This window comes from Mustela nigripes, chromosome 3, assembly GCF_022355385.1.
Source record: "Mustela nigripes isolate SB6536 chromosome 3, MUSNIG.SB6536, whole genome shotgun sequence".
Classification (NCBI taxonomy): Eukaryota; Metazoa; Chordata; class Mammalia; order Carnivora; family Mustelidae; genus Mustela; species Mustela nigripes.
In genome coordinates, this window is record NC_081559.1 from 91,091,605 (window position 1) to 91,113,187 (window position 21,583).

Sequence of the window (21,583 nt, forward strand, 5' to 3'; positions counted from 1 at the left end):
CACACTTGAGATGTGCCCTGGAAGTGCCAGACCCTGGGCACTACATAACTTCTTCTCCATTAGGCCATTACTTTCAGGAACAGAAGACATAACTGCCATAATAATCGCCAAACTAAAACAGGAATAAATAGAAAAGTTGAAGGGACTGATAACCAGCAAAGAAATGAATCAGTAATCAAAAAACTTGTAACAACAAAAGTCCAGGCTCAGATAGATGGCTTCACAGGCAAATTCTACCAAGCATTCAAATAAGAGTTAATACCTATTCTTCTCAAACTATTTTAAAAAACAGAAAAAGAAGGAAAACTTCCACTTTCATTCTATGAGGCCAATATTACAGATACCAAAACCAGATGAAGACACCGCTAAAAAGGAGTACTACAGGTCAATATCCCTGATGAACACAGATATGAAAATCCTAGCAAACTGAATCCAATACATTAAAAAAAAATCATTCACCACAATCAAGTGGAATTTATTCCTGAGCTGCAAGTTTGGTTCAGTATTCATAAATCTATCAACATGACAGATCACATTAATAAAAGAAAGGAGAAGAACTGTATGATCATTTCAATAGGTGCAGAAAAGATATTTGACAAAGTACAAAATGCATTCCTGATAAAAACCCTTAAAAAATTAGGTTTAAAGGGAACACATCTCAACATACAATGACCATATATGAAAACCCCACAGCTAATATCATCCTCACTGGGGGAAAAACCAAGAGACTTTCTCTATGTTAAGGAACAAGAAGACAAGGATGTCTACTCTCACTAACATAGTACTGGAAGTTTCTGCCATGGCAAGGAGACAACAACAACAAAAAATAAAAGGCATCTAAAACAGCATGGAAGTAGTAAAACTTTCCCTATTTGCAGAAGACGGGACTCCACCAAGAAACTGCTAGAACTGATGCATGAATTCAGTAAAGTCTCAGGATACAAAATCATCATAAAACCATCTGTTGTATTTCTATATACCAATAATGAAGTGGCAGAGGGAGAAATTAAGGAATCAATGTCATTTACAAATGCACCAAAAATGATAAGATACTCTGGAATAAACCTAACCAAAGAGGTGAAAGACCTGTACTCTGAAGAATGGAAAGCACTAATGAAAAAACTTAGGATGGCACAAAGAAATGGAAATATATTCCATGCTCATGGACTGGAAGAACAAATATTGTTAAAATGTTTTATTACCCAAAGCAATCTACACATTTAATGCAATCCCTATCAAAATATCAGTAGCATTCTCTGGAGAGCTAGAACAATCAATCATAAAACTAATACAGGACTACAAGAGACCCTGAATAGCCAATGCAACCTTAAAACAGAAAAGTAAAGCTGGAGGCATCACAATTCTGGACTTCAAGTTGTATTACAAAGCTGTAATAATTAAAGCAATATGGTACTGGCACAAAAACAGACACAAAGAACAATGGAACAGAATAGAGAACCCCAAAATGTATCCACAATCATATATCAACTGATGTTCAACAAAGCAGGAAAGAACATCCAATGGGAAAAAGACTGCCTCTTCAACAAACTGTGTTGGGAAAACTGGACAGCAACATGCAAAAGAATGAAACTGGACCACTAGCTTATACCATACACAAAAATAAATTCAAAATGAAAGACCTAAATGTGAGACCTGAAACCACAAAAATCCTAGAAGAGAACACAGGCAGTAACCTCTTTGACATTGGCTGTAACAACTTCCTTCTGCATATGTCTCCTAACACAAAGGAAACAAAAGCAAAAGTAAAGTACTGGGTCTTCATCAAAATAAAAAGCTTCTGAAAGCAAATGAAACAATCCACAAAACTAAAAGGCAACCTACAGAATGGGAGAAGATATCCGCAAATGATATATCCAGTAAGAGGTTAATATCCAAAATATATGAAGAGCTTATATATTTAAGAACTTATAAATTTAAAAATGGGCAGAAGACAGACATTTTTCCAAAGACATCCACATGGCCAACAGACCAATTAAAAGATGCTCAACATCACTCATTATCAGGAAAATTCAAATCAAAACTGAAATGAGGTATCACCTCACATTTGTCAGAATGGCTAAAATCAACAACATAAGAAACAAGAGGAGTTGGTGAAGATGTGGAGAAACAGGAACTCTCTTGCACTGTTGGTGGGAATACAAACTGGTAGAGCCACTTTGGAAAACAGTATGGAAGTTCCTCAAAAAGTTAAAAATAGAAAATACAAAAATACTGACTCAAAGGAATACATGCACCCTGATGTTTATGGCAGTATTATCAAGAATAGTCAATTTAAGAAAATAGCCCAAGTGTCCATCGATGAATGAATGAGTAATGAAGTTGTGATATATACAGAATGGAATAATACTCAGCCAAAAAAAAAAAAAAAATCCTGTCATTTGCAGTGACATGAATGGGGCCAGAGAGTACTATGCTAAGTGAAAAAACCACTGTATGTTTTCACTTATATGTGGAATTTAAGAAACAAACAAATGAGCAAAGAGAGAAAAAAACAACAGAGAGAGGCAAATCAAGAAACAGAGTCTTAACTACAGAGAATAAACTAGCTACCAGAAGGGAAGTAGATGGGGGATGGGTTAAATGGATGATGGGAATAAAGGAGGGCACTTGTGTTGAGCACCAGGTGATATATGAATTGCTGAATCATCATGTTGTACATCTGAAACTAATATTATACTGTATGCTAACTAACAAAAATTTAAATAACAACTTGGGGCAATAAAAGAAAGAACAGATTCTAAGGCCCCGCTGGTAATATTTTATAAAACAAGTACAATATTGGGGTGCCCCGGTGGCTCAGTTGGTTAAATTCTGACTTCAGCTTGGATCATGATCCCAGGGTCCAGGGATTGAGCCCCAGGTTGGGCTCCCTGCTCCGTGAGGAGCCTGCTTCTCCCTCTCTCTGTACTCTCTGTCAGATAAATAAATAAAATCTTAAAAAGAAAAAAAAAGTACAATATCACATACTCTCTCTTTCCCTCTGTCTATGTGTATATATGTACGAATATATACATGCACATATTCACACACAAAGGCGTATGCATAAACTTACATATTATATAGAGAGATATAAATGGCATGAACATCAATACTTTTCAGAAAAATCTCCCGATGTCCTTCAGGATTGAGAACTAATGGGATTTGAGATTTTCTGGCATTTTTGCATTGATTCTCAAACTTCAAGAAATCACCATTATAGGGGCACCTGGGTGGCTCAATTGTTTGGGCGTCTGACTTCAGCTCAGGTCATGATCTCAGGGTCCTGGGATCAAGTCTCATGTTGGACTCCTCCTCAGCGGAGAGTCTGCTTCTCCCCCTCTCTCTGTCTCTTCCCCACCCCACTCATGGGCACATTCTCTCTTTCTAATAAATACATAAATTTTCTTTAAAAAAAAATCACCATTACAAAAGAACATTATATAACATTAACATTTTTTTTTCTCTTTCTGTGTTATGTTAAAAAATAAATGTCTGAATACTGGGAATTAAGTTAGAAAAAAATCCAATATTTTCTTCTTTTTTATCTTATTATTTTATTTATATATTCTAACTAGTTCAAGATATTTTTATGCCTTATTGATTTAAAAAAATCTAATTTCCATATTATCTTCAATGTCTGCTATTTCATAATATGCTCAAGAGCCATCTATAAATAGTATAAATTAATTCTTCAATATTTTAAGTTATTTGTGGAGTTTTTCTTTGATGATAGCTTTCTAGATAAAACAAGTTGAGGAGATTTTTCAGCTTTTTAAGACCTAATTACTTACTTTGTCTGCAGCTGCCAACAAGTTGTCAGCCATTTTGTCAAGGTTTGGTGCTTTCCCTGTGTAAATGAATCTCATCATTTCTTTAAAAACCTCAGGGTCTACATCATTTATTTCCACTCGATTCTGATATTGAAAACAACATAAAAAAGTTACACTTAAAGAACATACACACGCACAAATGAACCAAAGCAAAACTCTGATAATAATTTAACTAAATCTGCACCCAAATGCTCTATTTAAACTCTACTTTAAAATGGAGATAAGTAAATCTTCAGTAAGCTAAGCAGGCAAAGTGAAGCAAGCAGGTCTAACAGAAGTATACCCAGACAAGTACTGTCATGTAGGCACATAAAACCTCAATTTTTCAATTAAAAAAGAGTAAACAAACAAACAAACAAAAGTCTTTAGGCCAAACAAAATATGTGTGTTCAGTTTTTAACCTCTCTCTTAGAAGAAGACAGCTATTAGTTTTTTCTTTGTTGAATTCCAAGGTCATAGCATAATGCCTATGACCCTAAAACCAATGGTGCTATTCCTAGCACTAAGCAAAAGCAGGGTCAGGTATTTCATATAATTCCACAGCCACTACCTTGAAACTCTCCCTTTTGCAAAAATGACATGTCATACTATCTCTGGGCCTATCACCTCTTTGCTCAAAACATACTCAAGTCCAATGAGCAGTAATCCCTCTCCCCCCCTTTTTTTTGAGCAGTAATCCCTTTTTTATTCCTACATCTTTGTATCTGATTTCCCTTCAAGGGATCAATGAAGCTAAACATCCAACACTAAACCAGACCAGACTTTTCTGACCCTTTGCTGACAATAATATTTGACATTATTCATGTTTCCTTGTATGGTAGTCATCAGAAAGCTAATCATAGCATCTGGCAGAACAACAATCCAAGGAAAGAAAGCAGCTATTTGCTGCAGCCTTTAGTTCTACAGAAAGAATGGAGAGCCATATAAGTAAACTTTGGAGTTATCTAGTTAGAGCATGAAGGCTGCTATGTAATGTAACCAGCAAAGAATCAATTTCTGATCTTTAATCTGACTACATTTTAAGACAACAGTGAAGGACAAACATTTGGGAAAACCAAAGAGATATTGGTTACAGCAGACATACAATAACACTGATGTAATTTATGTCATTTTAAAAAAAAATCTAATAAATATCTTATTTTAGTGGTAAAAAGAATGCAGAATTCCAAAATCAATGAATAGCTTAGAAAAGAAGAATAAACATCTTAACTAGAAAAATCTCAAATAGCTATGGACCAGAACCACTCTTTTGGATAAGAACTACCCACTTATTTTGCCACCAGATGGACATCAAAATAGCTATTATTTGGAATATTCACCCACATTAGGCTACATCTATTGTTCTATTACAGAACATTTTTTTCCCTATCCCTCTATTTCTAAAATCATAATGTAACAATGAGAACATGAACCGTTACTTTCAAAACATACATTTCACTATTCTACATTAGCACAAATTAAATATTAGCCTTTAAACCATGTTTACCTTTTTGCTTTCTTCCATTTCATGTTCAAACATTGCATTAAAAACTGGGGATCGAGCTGTAACAAGATTAAGCATCATTATTTAATGTACAGATGTATGGAAAAAATGTACAATATAGCCCAAAAGTTGAAAAGTACCTGCAAGTACAGACTTATGAGCTTTAAATTCTTGTCCTCTCACAAAAAAACTGCAATCTGTAAATCTTGTGTTTTCCCAGAGATTACCTAAATCTTCTGCTAGTCGACATTCAGGCACCTTCAAAGTATTTGTATTAGTATGTCCTGATATATTTACTGAATCTTGGACCACACTCACCTAATAAAAAAAAAGGGACAGCAAGAAAAACACTTTTATAAATTAGTATCAGTAATTAAGTCTATACTTAGATTTCTTATCATTAAAATCATCTGGATAATTCAAAGTACTCCTGATCATAAATGTTAACACTGGGAACTAAATTTAAGGATACAATTTAAAGGAGAGACTAGAAAAAGATCAGAAACACTAGATCATTTTCAAGTGACATTTTATGTAAATAGATGACTTATCGATTGGTTGGAATGCTTGGTCATTAAATTAATCACAAAAACTATTTCTCAGGAAAATAAAAGTCATAAGATGAGGGTGAACTGAACAAGCAGGAGACATTTCTGAGAGATGAAGGAAGAAATTTCTTTAATTTTTCTCACTTACACGAAAGACCTATCAACATTTAAAGTTTATTATACATGTAATAAACATGCCATCACACTCAAAAGGACTTTTTAAGAATATTAAAAAAGGTTATACAACTTCAGTGTATGACAAGCAATTTCTTAAGTATTTTAAGTGTAATTCCTACATGTTTTGACTCTAGTAAAATTGATTTAAATATCTAGTAATATTGATTTAAATTGTAAAGTACAAGAATTCTCACAAAAGCATTGTGCTCATTAAAATTCATGGAAATCTTTTAATATAATCAACAGTAAGAATAATACAAATACAATTTAGTTCAATCTGTAGACCTTCTGTTTATCTATGAAATAATAAATAAAACTTAGTATGATTAAAACACTGCTTTTATAAAGATTTCAATATAATTGGATTAAATTTTCTCTCATTAAAGATGACTATGTACTGAAAATTCTTAAAAGACCACTGATTCTTGTGCATGACTTTTTAGAAAAAGTATGTTACTAATATTAGAAATTTCATATTACATTTAATAAGTGGAAGAAAATACCAGTCAATTAGTAAAGCAAATATTTCAGAGTAAATGAACCATTAGTGCATTAGTGCTACGTGTTAGTTATCTACTGTTTTAAGCTTCTAAGTTTTGTGGTCATTTGTTAGCTAACACAGAACGTGTAATAATGGCCCAGTATAAAATATTTGAAGATATTAAATCTCAGGAAGTCCTCCTTCATCCTGATGTATATAAACATGTATCACATGCGAATAAACAGATACTTCTAGAGAAAAATTTTATTTTTCTGAGGATATTTTTATTAGCCATTGTTTTTACAACTTGTATTATTAACTATTTGGAATCCTGTATATCATAGAAATCATCTTATTTAATCACCGTGTTTTACAGACAGACTTCAAAGGAAGATCAAAGAAGGTAACTAATGTGTCAATCACACTAGCAATCAGTATCAAAGGAAGACTAGAGACTATAATTCTCAAGATACTTTTTTTTTAGACCATTCTTTGTACTACACAAATACTTCTTTGGATATCTTTTAAAATCAGTAGTGCTACTTTAATGCAACTATGGTTCAAAAAGGATTTATTGCAAAGACACTGTGAGATGATTTTCTATATATAAGAGCCAAGATATTGTGTATGTACATACATACATAAATACATAAAATCCAACAATAAAGGTTCTTTATTCTGTTAATTGTTTAAACTTCTAAATTGTTTCTAAAATGACTACAAAAAAGAAATAAAGAACTTCACTAATCCCTACCTAATTACCCTATTTTGCCACCTACTATAACTTAATGATACTTAAAAAATGCTGGTGTTGATATTCAGGGTTTAGTTACAGATCACTTTTTTAATCACATAAACAATATTCACTTCTTCCTATCAAGCACTGCTCTTAAAAATTTCTAGACAGTAGAAGTGGACTAGTTCAATTACTTGCATAAAGTATGCAGTCAAGTCATAAAAATGTGACAACATAATTTAGGAAAGGATTTTTAAAATTTTATTTATTGTCTATTATCCTAACTCAAAATAATACATTAAATAGAAAAATTTGGCCAGAATCAGGTGACAGAAAAAATAAAATGAAAAAATACAGCCATTTTTATGAGGCACAGATATTGATAATGTTTTATTTTTATTTTGTATATGTAATCATAGTTCAGAAGTTGTATTATTAACATTCATCTACACAGTATCATCATGGCGACCACAAGTTTTAACTAAGACTTAATTAAGATTTCATACTTCAAGGTATATTCAAATTTTGCCACTCTTAATCAACTATCTAACGATCCCTCACAGTGGCTCCACAGTGAGAAACTTTTGATAGTCCAATTTCACATATTCAAGGTATATTCAAGGTATATTATGCAGCAAAAATTAACAACCTATTAACAGAATTAAACAGAACAAAATCTGATTATTTTTTTGATACCTATAATTAAGAAATCGGTAACATTTAGTTTTCTCTAGCACATAGTCAAACACAAGTAATGAACATTCTTACTGAATGGAACCTAGAGTAAAAAATTCAGAAAAAAGTCTGAGATTCTTTCCTATGGCTAAATTATTGTTTTTTCAAAATAAAAGGCAAAGTTATAATATTCAAAACTGACAAATGCTGCAAAGCAAAACATGAAACACATCTGAAAACTGTTCTTCAAATTTGGTTTTAGCTCAATTGTGAGAATTATGATTTAGACTAAAGATGAACACGTACAGATTCTAATCAACTGTGACTACCCTAGAAATCTGGGTCTCTCATAGTGTGAACTGAAGGACTTATGTTTCCAGTTTTAAAAAATCTCAATTCTCCAAACTAGTTTTAAAAGCTAGGAATTGGGCGCCTGGGTGGCTCAGAGGGTTAAAGCCTTTGCCTTCAGCTCAGGTCATGATCCCAGGGTCCTGGGATCAAGCCCCGCATCAGGCTCTCTCCTTGGTGGGGAGTCTGCTTCCTCCTCTCTCTCTGCCTGTCTCTCTGCCTACTTGTGATCTCTCTCTCTGTCAAATAAATAAAAGCTAGGAATTTACAATGGTTCCTCATAGTACAAATTCTGCCACTCTTAATCAACTATCTAATGATCCCTCACAGTGGCTCCACAGTGAGAAACTTTCGATAGTCCAATTTCATATTTTCTAAAATAGCGGATCTTAGACTTTCTGACTGTCCTAGATAGGTATCCTTCTTAAAAATTTGGTTGACAGAAACAAGGTTGTCATTTTGGTATAAAAGGGCTTTTATTTTTTTTAATTTTAATTTTTTTAAGATTTTATTTATTTATTTGACAAACAAGAGATCACAGGTGGGGAGAGAGGCAGGCAGAGAGAGAGAGAGAGAGAGAGAGGAAGAGAAGCAGGCTTTCCACTGAGCAGAGAGCCCGACGTGGGGCTCGATCCCAAGACCTTGGGATCATGACCTGAGCCGAAGGCAAGAGGCTTTAACCCACTGAGCCACCCAGGTGCCCCCATAAAAGGGCTTTTTAAAGAATAAAACCTAACTTCCATCCATTATCACAAATATTTTAAAACAGAAGTGATAACTTAGCAACAAAAAGATAGGATGGGAAAAACGGTGTATCCTTCTAAATGAATTAACTTCAAGAAATACTCAATACATACATATATTCTATCTGTATATACATAATCTTCGGCAATCATGGAATACTATGGGTCTAAAGACTATGAGGTTTAAAATCTATTGAACTGGGTGCCTGGGTGGCTCAGTGGGTTAAGCCTCTGCCTTCAGCTCAGGTCATGATCTTGGGGTCCTGGGATAAAGCCCTGCATCGGAGCCTGCTTCCCCCCTCCCTGCTGGCCTCTCTGCCTACTTCTGATCTCTCTGTCAAATAAATAAAATCTTTGAAAAAAAATCTATTGGATTTAAAAAGATGGACTAATCTAAACAGTTTTCTATTTTTCAAAGGTATTCCTCAAGTCTTGTTTTCTGCATCATTTTGGGAGGGAGAGAAGGGGCAGAGATCTTTACACTGCTAGAAATATCTACCTCTGGCTACTTGATTCATGATATGGAAGTTGCAAGATGAAGTTAGGTCTTGCAGAAAAAGGGTAGCACCAAACTGCCTTACCTGTCTACAGCACCACTTGCAGGGGAGGGAGAGGAGGCAGTTCTTTAGGTAGGGCAGTGCAATGCTTCCTCCTCTTCTGCAAGCAGTGCTGAAGGTGCTGTAGAAGGAAGGGCATCAATGAGAGGTATGGAAGAAATGGTGGAGGGCATGAGGAATGTTTGTTCAGATTACTTTTTGCCCACCGATGCTAAATACAGTGCCCAGAGTATAAGTCTCTACATCAGTAAAAAGGTACATATTACAACTATCCAAAACTGAATCTGACCAATGCCAACTTACAAGTCATGGTGGGTTATATTTTTAGGAGTTCACTAGTAGGTAGATAAAAAACATACTTCAAAAGTATATATTGAAAAAAGATCTTAATTTCAGCCTTCATTCTGAATTTCTTGGTTGACTAGGTTCCAATATAATATGCTTAGGAAAATATCTGTTAACACTATTTGAATTCTAACAACAACAACAAAAAAGAAATTATTTTCGTAAGAGTTTATTTATATAAAGACTTTTAACTGCAATAAATTTTTGAAACTGGATTACATAACTTCAAAGGTCCTTTAAATTTAAAGATTATATGACCTAAAAAATTTAACATGTTGGAATTTACGATAACTGCTAAAATTCTGGAAGAGTCTACATTAAGGATGCTAAAATTTTAAAATAATATAACCTGTACTTATTTAAAATATTACTCTGGATATATGTCTATTGGCAGCAAATGTTTTAGTATTTGTTCTACAAATTATTTAATGATAAACTCTGCTGAAGACACTAGCGGTATGCGCTTTACCAACCAAATAATTATATTCATAACAAATTCATCCTACAGTTCATTTAACTTGCCTAAGTGGAAATAAGATGCACTGTATTTGCATTATGTAGTCTCTAGAGCCACATTTCAATTATTTTTCTGACACAGCATAAAATCATACAATTAGTTTATAATGTTGCCAAGAAATTCAACATATTCCTACAATGAGATTAAGGCTAATTTTGTAGCTGTTAAAATAAGCTACCATACTTCCAAGACACTCATTGGTCTGAAATATATTTTACACTGAGTTTACTTGATCATAACTTTTCAATCAGTTTTCCTATGAAAACTATCAATTACCTTAAACATTTTGATAAAACTATGTATATTCTCTTTAAACTGTATTGGTAACATAACATAATCCTTGAATTCACTCCAAAGAGGAATCGCAACAATTTGTATGAGTAAAACCATGTAATGGTAACAATGACAAAAGCAAATTCCAACCTCAAATTACGACAAATCATAGGTGTAAATTATTACAGGGGCTATGCTGGTAACTGTTAAAATATGACATTTTATACAAATAAATATACCTTGCAAGTTTGTGAATAGACACGGGCAAATTTTAAAAATTTGGGATGCTATTTCTTATAATGCTAACATTTATCTAATTAAATGAACCCAAATATCTGAATAAACAAAAAGCCTCCCAATCTTTTCAGGCACTTTCATTATTATGTATCTATTTCAGTATGTATTCAAATTGATATACTACTAATCATGTTTAATATGGTCGACCTGAAAATGACAAAAAAATGATGAACATCTATGTTAGAATTATTCAGAATGAAGAACATACTTACACATTTTCATAAAAATATACATATCCATAGTCTTCCTAGGAGGAAGAAGTATTTAGTATGATGTAGTATAACTACCATATAGAATTTATAGCTATACACATGACAGTTTTTTCAGGATAAGCTACTTACTACACTGATTTCTGAAACAATCTAGTCTTACTAGTAAAACACTTACAAATGAAACCTTATCAATTATACCAATTACTTAATTTTAAAAATATACCCTTAAATTTAGAAAAGTATACTCAACATTGTTCTACTTTGTATTTTTGTTTATCATGAGATATAACTTTGGAGTTCCTTGAAATAAAAAATATACCCACCTCACAAAATAATGTAAGCTTGTCGTCTGGTAAAAGACCATTAGCTTCGTCAAGCAAAAAATCCCTTCGAATGAATTTTTTAAAACCCCAGTCTTTCCCTTGTACAAACCGATATGCTCTTTGGCTTTCTGGTGGAAAACAGAATAGAAATTCAAATAAAAAAATCATCTAATTGATAACATAGTTAAATAAATGCACAAAAATTAAACTTGGCCAATATATCCATTATAAGAATTATAGATATATGTGTTCATAAATGAAATGTCTTAAGAGTTATATCACACAGGACAAGATTGTTTCACAGCAGTATTCAAATTCTGGCCACCATCAATCAGCTCACATTCAGATTTCTGTATCTCTAAGTGGAAGAAAAGCCGTATCAAAACTCTTGGACAAGACCTCTCTCTAACAGTGCGGGCCCTTGAATAATGGAGGAGGAACAAAATACACTGGCATAGCCATATTCCTCCTCATCAAAACCTGATTATAGACACATATCCCTCATTTCTTATTCTCGCTCTAAAAATGGATGCTCTGTATCACCAGGGCATCCTTTAACGTTCCTGGGGCATCTATCCTACTAATTTAAGTTTTACTCAACTAGAGAAAGATCCATCAACCGATAAAACAAAACAAAGTCTCTTATCACTCCTAGATCTATCCCCTCATCCCTAAAAACAACTTCCATGAAGTCTAAAAGATGATTTTAGTACAATTTTTAAAAGACAACCAATAATGCCTAGCATACTACAGAATTGTGTATTATAAAATAAACAAGATCCTCAGTAGAAAGTATTTACAATCTGTTACACAAAGTATTAACTAGAGGTGAAAACAAGTAATAAATTTAATAGAAAGACTCCACATTATGGAATGAATGTTTGTATCCCCTCAAAATCCTTATGTTGTAATCACATGCCCCTGAAGGATGGTATTAGGAGGTCAGTGATTAGAATTAGATGAGTTCATGAGGGTAGAGACGTGATGAATGTGATTAGTGCTCTTAAAAAGGAGACTCCACAAAGCTCTCTAGCTCCATCAGCCATATAAAGACAGTGAGAATTCAGCAATCTACAACCCAGAAGATGGTCTTCACCAGAACTTGACCATGCTGGCACTCTCATCTTGAACTTTCAGCCTTCAGATCTGTGAGAAGCCAATGTCTGTTGTTTATTACGGTACTTTATGTTTAGCAGCCTAAACCAAGACACTCCACTACCATAAATGTCAGACATGAGGAAAATATATATAAAACTATGTATTACTTTGGCAATAAAAGATATTATTTAAAATTTTATCTGGAGGAAGGTTTATTTTTTTATTTTGGTAATGATATTACTTGATTCTATGACTCACTTCTGGAAATCATGTAAAATTAAAAATATTTAATGTGGCAGTTCATGATATATTTTCCTACTAGGCACACTATACATTTCCTACAATGCTCTTCTATTATGAAGAGTTTCAGTTGGCTATATACATGAAGCTTTGAAATGAAGTTAATAGGTCCTGAGACTAAGAAAAACTGATTTCCTTGGTCAGTGTTCAGTCCATCCCTCAAAAAAAATTCCAGTGACAGAATACCAGAACATTCAATCTCCTTTCACACTGTTCCTCAGATTTTATTATCTGGAAAAACAGCAAAGGAGAACTATTTCCTGAACACCAATTATATTTGCCAGGAATTGAAGCAGGCACCATGCCCTAAAAGCAACTATTTTTCTAAGTGACAAGTATATACTGTTTCAGGACATGAAAAGTAGAATTTTAATATTATTTTTAACAAATTTTACATGCTTAGGAAGTCTAAGATTCATTAAAATAACCGTAAGTCCAGATCAGCATTTAGAATGAAACAATGGCTACATGGCACGTTTGAGGTTAAGCAGATTTCAGTGGGGAAAAAAATATATATCCTTTTCTAGGCAAAAGTACATAAGTTAACACATAGTTACTCAGAGACTTTACTCCAAACCACTTACCCATTGCTTTTGTTTCTTCCCTTTTGGCGTTTAGAAGGGAAAATTTGAATTTTGCTCGAACTTCACTTTTTGGGCAGCTGACTAAAAGCAAATATAAGGACAAGTAGTCTTTACTTTCATCATCTAATCCCTTTGGATTTACCCTCAGGCACCTAAAACAAAACAACAAGCTCATATGGAGGAATATAAAACTTAAAACATTCAAAAAAGAGAGGCAATGCTGAAATTAGTTGTTAAATATCACAAACAGCACTCCTATTAAATATCTCCAGTTCTTTATAATTCTCTATACTATTAGGAACTTACTATAAATCTAATATAACCCATTAAGAAACAGTAACAAAACCATAAAGTAGCTGATAATATCAAAAACAAAAATTCAAAACAAAAATCTTACCATTTCATTTTGTCACTGGGGCTAGATGAGAATGTTGAACTTTTTAACACTTCACCCATTTCCTCTCGACAAAAACTGAAGTTATTAATGGTCCACATGTAGGAAAATTTTACTACTTTAACCTAAGAGATTCAGAAAACCACTTTTACAATGATGACTTTTTTGCTTTTAACTTGTCACGTTAAAAACACTTATAGTAACTCTAACAAAATGCTTTACAATATTTTCAAAATACTATAAAATTTTTAAGTGATATAAAGTAAGGCATTTTTAACAGCACGTACCTGTGTATAACACCAGCTTTCTGCTATAGGACCAGTAGACATATCTCCAGGGAGAGGTGGGCTGGGTTCCCGAGACATTGCCACTTTACTGCAGTCTTCCAAGATTTATGCAATATCCCACACAGATGAATACTTTACTACAAAGAAAAGAAGTTCCATTTACTGATCAAAAGGTTTGACTGAATCAAGAGGGAGTATTTAAACAGTCATAAGACAATTAGTTTCCCAAATTTGATTATGAAGGAACATGCAAGGATTTCATTATTTCAATAATTAAAAAAGAAAAAAATCAAAACATTTTGTAACATGTAACACTTAAAAACTAAACAAATTTAATGCTTACAGATCTTATTTTATAAAGGTATACTTATCAAAATACCACAAAGCAAAAAATAACATATAGTTTAATAGTAAGAGTATAAACATAAAAGCACAAAATAACATAGACGCTTACTGATAATATTATGATTAAGCCTTGAACAAGGTAGGGGGTTAGGAGCACTGAACCTCCTTGCAGTCAAAAATGCACATATCACTTTTACCTCCCCAGAAACTTAACTACTAATAGCCTACTGTTGACCAGAAGTCTTACTGATAACATAACAGTTGAGTAACACATATTTTACATATGTTATATACTGTATCTTTAAAATAAAGCTAGAAAAAAAAGTTATTAAGAAAATTATAAAGAAAATGCATTTACTGTACAATTTATTGAAAAAAATCTTCATATAAGTTGACCTGCATGATTCAAACCCATGTTATTCAAGCGTCAACTAATATCTGATTCACCTTTATCTTCTGATATATCAAAAGGATTGCAAAGTTAGAGCAGTCCTGAAAACTACAAATATTAGTCACTCATCTTTCTAAGTCTTGGTCAAAATACAAGAGTAGAAACTAACAAGCAATATTTTATGTGAAGAATAACATAGATTTCCACAGAAGTCTACGTCTATCTCATATAAACAGGTCTCTGTTGAAGATTTTGTCCCAATTGGAGTGTCCCTTACCAGATAATATGTACTTATCATAAAATTTCCTCCTAGTCAGCTGCTGTCTTACTACATTCATTTAGAAACATAATTAATTCAGCATTATCTTGCCAGGATATTAGTGACTAAAGGATGATTCTTTGCAACGTGTAAAGTCTATAAAAGAAAAGTGAAACTCAAGAGGATCTAAGTGTAGTTAGTTTGTAGGCGTGTGGGTGGGGGTGTTTGAAGATTACATTCAAACATAGGCACATCATACAAAATTCATAAGAAAATATTTGTTCTGTGTCTACAATGAAACCGTAGTATGAAACAAGAAAACAAAGATGGAAGAAAGCTATCGGAAAGATGCACAGAAACAAAAGGACCTATAAAAGATATAAAAAAATTTAGAAGTACAAATGAAGAAGCACATTTAAAATCTGCACCAGAAATAAACAATAAAAATACAAAACTACAACTGAGATATATTTCTGTGAAATTCAAAATGAGAAAGAAAATATTACAAGTATACATGTGTTCCTTTAAAGGAACAAAAATCAAGATGGCCCTATTTTTTCCCTCACTGTGAAATGCCTGAGGGTAACAGGATAATTACTATAGAGTTCTAAGGGAAAAAGAGCTGTAGCACAAGGATTCTACACTCTATCATGTTTTTTATTCATGTTTAAAGCAGCAGAAATTCAGTTCCAGATGTGTAAAAATATGTAAACCACCTCCAGAGCTATTTAATAAAGGGATTAATTCATGCAAATTATTTTCCAGCCAAAATCAGATGACTCAAGAGCAAGAACAGAGACAAAAACTTCCACCATGATGTTAAGTTTTCATTTTTATACCTCTGAACATGTAAAACAAATCTATGTTTTAAAACTTCACAGATATAAAAAAAAAAAGTTCTTAAAGCACTGTGACAAAATAAGTCAAATGAATAAAATATTAAGTAAAATTATGAAGTTATTCTTAAGGCACAAAATCAGTAGAAATCTATAAAAGAAGGGGTGCTATTCATCTGACCCTTAGATCAAGAAATAGCTACTTCAAATCAAAAGCCAGGTTTGTGGGGAAAAACTCACTAACTTAAATGATTTAAGGTTTAGTTTAAAGGAAAAAAACCTTACAAATTAATTATAATTCACTGAACCACTGAAAACTAATTCATTCAAAAATAGAAAACAAGGAAAAAAATAAATTAAATGAATTACTAAGTAAGACAATAAACGACAGTAAATGAAACTAAAGGAAAAGAGAAAGAAGGAAAGTAATTTTTATGCAATGGCTGAAAATTCTTCAACTAGATATGGGGAAAATTTGTTATGTCTTATGCTTTGAGAGTTGATATTTGAGTTGAGAACTAAAAGGTAAGAAAAACAGCAAAGACAAATCAAGGAAAAGGTGTGTGTAAGAGGAGAAAGAGCAGCCATTGTCAGGGCCCTAGGGCAAGAAAGAATCTGAGAAAATTTAAGGAAAAGAAAGGAGTCATGTCACTGATGGATTTTTAGCAGATTAACAATGTAATTTAGATAGTAGTAAGATCAGAATTACAACTTTTCAGGAAATAAACTGAATAAAAGCAAGAAAACAAATTGGAGAGGTATTAAGAATTGTATGGCAAGAGACAATGACAACAGACTAATACAGCATAACAGTAGAGGTGAGGAATGTGGTCCTATCAACTGAAATAAGTATTAAAAATAAAAAGAAATTGTTAAAAATTAAAAACACAAAAATCAACAGAATTTGTGATGGAATAAAACTAAAGGAAGGATAAATCAAAGAGAGGTTCTAGCTTGGGACTGGTGGAACGGGGAAGATGGCAATGCCATACTCAGATGGGAAAGACTGAGATAAAAGAGTAATTTTGGGGTGATGGGGGATGCAACTTCATTAAAGTGATACGTGCAATGATGAAAATATTTCAAATGAAACAACTTTAAAATTAACCCTTTATGAGTAAACTGTGTCATTTCTCCTTTAAAGTATGACAACTAAATTAATACACTCACACAAATGTACTTATACCTGTGCAAGTTCCTCACATACAAGAGTTCCTGTCACGTGATGTATCTGAAGCACAGCAAAATGTGAGAATCACCAAAATATCCAGCAAGAGAGTCAGAATAATAACACTGGGATTATTCTATCAGGAGTACTTAAAAATCACAACAGCATTAAAGGAGAGGTTAGAAAAAAAAGTGGATGTTCCTTAACAAAACAAGCAAAAATAGGGGCACCTGGGTGGCTCAGCCATGTTAAGCATCTGCCTTTGGTTCAGGTCATGATCCCAGGATCCTGGGATAGAGCTCTGAGTCCCTCTCCCTCTACTGCTCCCCCTGTTTGTGAACACTCTCTCTCTGTCAAATAAAATCTTAAAAAAAAAAAAAAAAGCCAAAATAGCGATGAATGATGGTAAACAGTATGCCTCAAAGAAAAGTGAATATGTAATTTAAAAGCATTGCCCATTGTCACTTTAACAAGAATTTCTCATTTATGCATAAAAATTAGGTACTGGTCTTAAATACCTCCAAGTTGTCACCTTCAACTGCTTTTATAAAACACATATGGTTATTTACTTTTATCTGAAAGCAGAACATAAGACAAGCACTCACAACAGTAAGTTAAGATCACTAACAGTCACTTTAAAGATACTAGTTCCCCTACATATTTAACAGCTTTATTAAGGTATAATTTACATATCACAAAATTCACTCATTATAGGTGAATGATTTTTAGTGAATTTATACAGTTGTGCATTCATCAATGCAATACAGTATTATAATTCTCCTATGATCCCCAAAGGTCCTTTGTACCCCCACATTTAGGCAACCACTAATCTGCTTTCCATAGTTATACCTTACCTAGATGTTCCATTTAAATAGAACTGTATCATGTGTAGTTTTAAGTCTGGCTTCTACTGTCTTTCCTGAATGTGTGTTATAGTTTCCTGTTTCTTTGCATATCTCATAATTTTTGTCTGAAAGCTGGACAATGATTAATATATTGTAGTAACTCTGAATTCTGATTTGTTTTTCTATGGATTATTTTCTTCTTTTTAGTAACTTGCCTGGAATTAACACTAGTATCTATTGCCACCATACTTACTGTGTGGCTGCTGATGTTCCTCCTGGCTTTTTATTACTTTTTTTTTTTTTTTTTCTAGTTACTTAGCAAAACTGCAGGCTGTTCCCCTTCCTTCTACTGAGTCTGTTACCTTTAGTTGACTAAACTACAGGTTCCCCACCCTCTGGCCCCAAATCAAATCCACCTGATCTGGTGACAAAACTGCTGTTTTCCTGGCTAGGCCCACACTGATAAAACTGTCACTGTTGTTTACTGGGCTGGGAGTGGAGATATGAGCAGAAATATGAATTGGATATTTCTCTTAACCAAGTTCAATTAATAAATGTACTAAAAAGAGTAATGATTATCAGAGTTACCTGTTAGAAATATGTGAAAGGGGTCCTAGTTAATACTTTCAGCTGCTCTAAAGCAAGCTGATAAACCATTATGAACAGTTGCAAAAACACAAACCAAGAAAAATATTTGCACTGTATTACATCACGAGGGGTTAATTTCCCCAGTATGTAAGAAATTCCTGAAAATTAGAAAAAGAATACAAATAATTCACAGAAAAGAACTTTACTCATTATTGGAGAAATACAACTTAAAAGAAAATTAAGAATTTATTTTTTAACCTATCAGACTGGCAACAACAATCCACAAGATTCATATATTTCTAGTGGGAATATAAATTATACAGCTGTTTTAATAATCACCCTTCTCATTTTTTTTTAATGGTGAAATTCCTGGCAAAAGAGAAGGAAATAATTCTAATAAAAAAGATACAAATTTTATTTTAAATATGAGAACACCTATGGCATTATTTGATGGCCCTGAGAACAATTTATATAATTTCTGGCAACTCAGAATGATTTCAAAAAACATTCAGAAAAATAGCTAGATATAAAAGCAAGTCACATGAAAAAATTTAACCTCCTTTGTAATCAATGCATACAAAAAGAACACATTCAATTTTTTACCTATAGTATGGTCAAAGGTTATTTTAAATCATTAATCTCTGTATCGCCAACAAAATTGCAGAGAGATAGACATTTAGTCTTTTTTTTTTCTTTTTTAAAGATTTTATTTATGAGAGAGAGAGTACAAGTGAGGAGAGCCTACAAGCAGGGGGAGGGGCAGAGGGACGGGGAGAAGCAGGGCTTGATCCCAGGACCCCAGGATCATGACCTGAGCCAAAGGCAGCAGCTTCAATGACTGAGCCACCCAGGCGCCCCCAGTTAGCCTTTTCTGTAAAACAATTTTACAATTAGTATCTAAAGAAACTCTTTACCAGATTCACCCTACATATTTATCCTGAGAAAAGTATTACAACTGTGGAAAAAACAAATTAAGTATAAATACAGTATGCTTTTGTGATATACATGTAGGATTATGCAACCATTAAGAGCATTAAATGTTCTTAATGTCAGGGAAAGTATTCAAATCTGCTGTGCATGGGTATATACAATTTTATTAATATAATATATTTACTGATATATAATTTTATATTTATATACATACATATGTACATAAGGAGTAGGCCTAAAAGGATTTTACTTATATAAATAACACCCAGAGTCAATACAAGTATAGGTGCATGAAAAAAACCAGACTGGCACAAAGATCAATGAGTTATACTTTGGCACTGCAATATCAACACTGATAAGTTATACACCTAAATATTAATAGAGGCTGTATCTGGATGGTAAGATTTTCTAATTTTTCTCTATATTAATAAATAAATTTGTCATTATTTTTAAAAGTAGAAAATACAGTTATTTGCATGCCATATGAACACACAGAAAACATGTAATGTGTGTGTGTGCATGTATTACTCTCTAAGGAGGAGAGATTGAGAGATGTTCAAAGAAAATGTTAATGTTAATCTTCCTAATATTTAAATTTTCATAAGATACCAACTAACTTAACATTAATAAAATACATAAGTAAGTTTAAAAAACCAGAAGCATAAAGAACAGAGTTCTTTAATGCCTCTACAAGAGCTATTACCTCCTCAAGTGTAACTCACAACATAGTTCATAAATAAAGCCAACTAAGTAAAAGGCTACAGATTTTTGTTTCTTTTCCAACTATTCTTGCAAATGATGCAGTTATGGAATGGGAGTATGGAGAATGCCGCTGAGCGCTTATAAGACATTACATACTTCTTTATTCTTCAACAAATCTATGAGATGTGTGGTAATAATCCCATCTTAACCATGAGAAAATCATCAGGCAGGTTAGAAAGCTTACTTTAGACTACAGATAACCAGAAAATGGTTGAACACAAATTTAATGGGTTTCACAGCCTATATATACTCTTTCCATGGAATCAGCTGCCCCTTCTGATATTACAGAGCTGAAACAGCCCTGGTCCAACTCTCATTTTACAGAGGAGGACCAAGAGAGAGACTGGGTACAGAAATAAATGGTCCAAGCTTATACTGTTAGGTAAATCTTAGAAGAAAGGAAAAGAACTCCCAAAGTCTATTTCAGTGCTGTTTCCAGTATTCTATTTTTTTTCTCTTCCAAAAAAAAAGCACAGTAGACTATCAACTATCAACTATGTCCAGGACATTCAGGACTTCCTAATCTTGTTCTCACAGAAGAGCTTGCAGAAAGAGAGCGCAAAACTAGAAATAAGATCTAGAGAATAATACAAGATAATCAATCAACAGATATTAACAAATAAGTAAAAGTTTCTTCCATATTCTACATAGGCTTTTAAAAATTTTAAGTAGTGTTGCCTAGTTTTACGTACTAAAGGAAAACAAGTCTCTTGTTATTGAAATAAACACATGTAATTTTCTACCTTAAGAAAATGTCTGAGTGCCAAATTAGTGTTCAAATGTATATGTCATAGACATACACATAACTCCATAAATTATAAAGAACTTCAAATATTCAAAAAATGTCAACCATCTTCCTCCCACTATCCTTGTGTGCCCTCCCACCACCAAATCTCCTCTCCCCACAAGAAGTTATCTATATCCTGAATTTGTCCTCACAGTGATGAAATTTCTTCACATTCTTATTACCCACTTATGAATCTCTGAACTATATAGAGAGAAGCTCACAGATAACATAATAAAGTATATGAACATAGATGTCATCAAAAATAGCAAAGTGGTGAACTCCAAAACTCCATCCCTTCAAAAATGCAATGAATAAGCTGGGAAAAATGTTTTGGAACTCTGAAATCAAATGAAAACTTACAATCAGGAAAATGCCTGATGAAGAATGCAGCTGCTAAAATTTCAGGAAGTAGGTTTTAACATATGTACTTACCATGGTCCCTTCCTCAGTTAAGCAGCAGCCAT

General features: G+C 33.1%; 1 protein-coding gene across 8 annotated transcripts in view; it reads right to left on the reverse strand.

Moving 5' to 3' along the window:
- The window catches only part of SPOPL (speckle type BTB/POZ protein like), a 65,102-nt gene that overhangs the window by 11,353 nt on the left and 32,166 nt on the right, over positions 1-21,583 (reverse strand). For 6 of the 8 annotated variants that reach the window (XM_059394370.1, XM_059394363.1, XM_059394368.1 and 3 more), the window contains 7 exons: positions 14,209-14,345; positions 13,925-14,046; positions 13,528-13,679; positions 11,546-11,673; positions 5,454-5,631; positions 5,317-5,372; positions 3,792-3,914 (listed from right to left, as the gene is read on the reverse strand). In XM_059394370.1, coding sequence (XP_059250353.1) covers positions 3,792-3,914; positions 5,317-5,372; positions 5,454-5,631; positions 11,546-11,673; positions 13,528-13,679; positions 13,925-14,046; positions 14,209-14,286 — 837 coding nt within the window. In that variant the 5' untranslated portion in view covers positions 14,287-14,345. Of the gene's footprint in view, positions 1-3,791; positions 3,915-5,316; positions 5,373-5,453; positions 5,632-11,545; positions 11,674-13,527; positions 13,680-13,924; positions 14,047-14,208; positions 14,346-17,225; positions 17,258-21,583 lie in introns of those variants that run through there. The other 2 variants (XM_059394369.1, XM_059394371.1) reach the window with 2 other exon arrangements.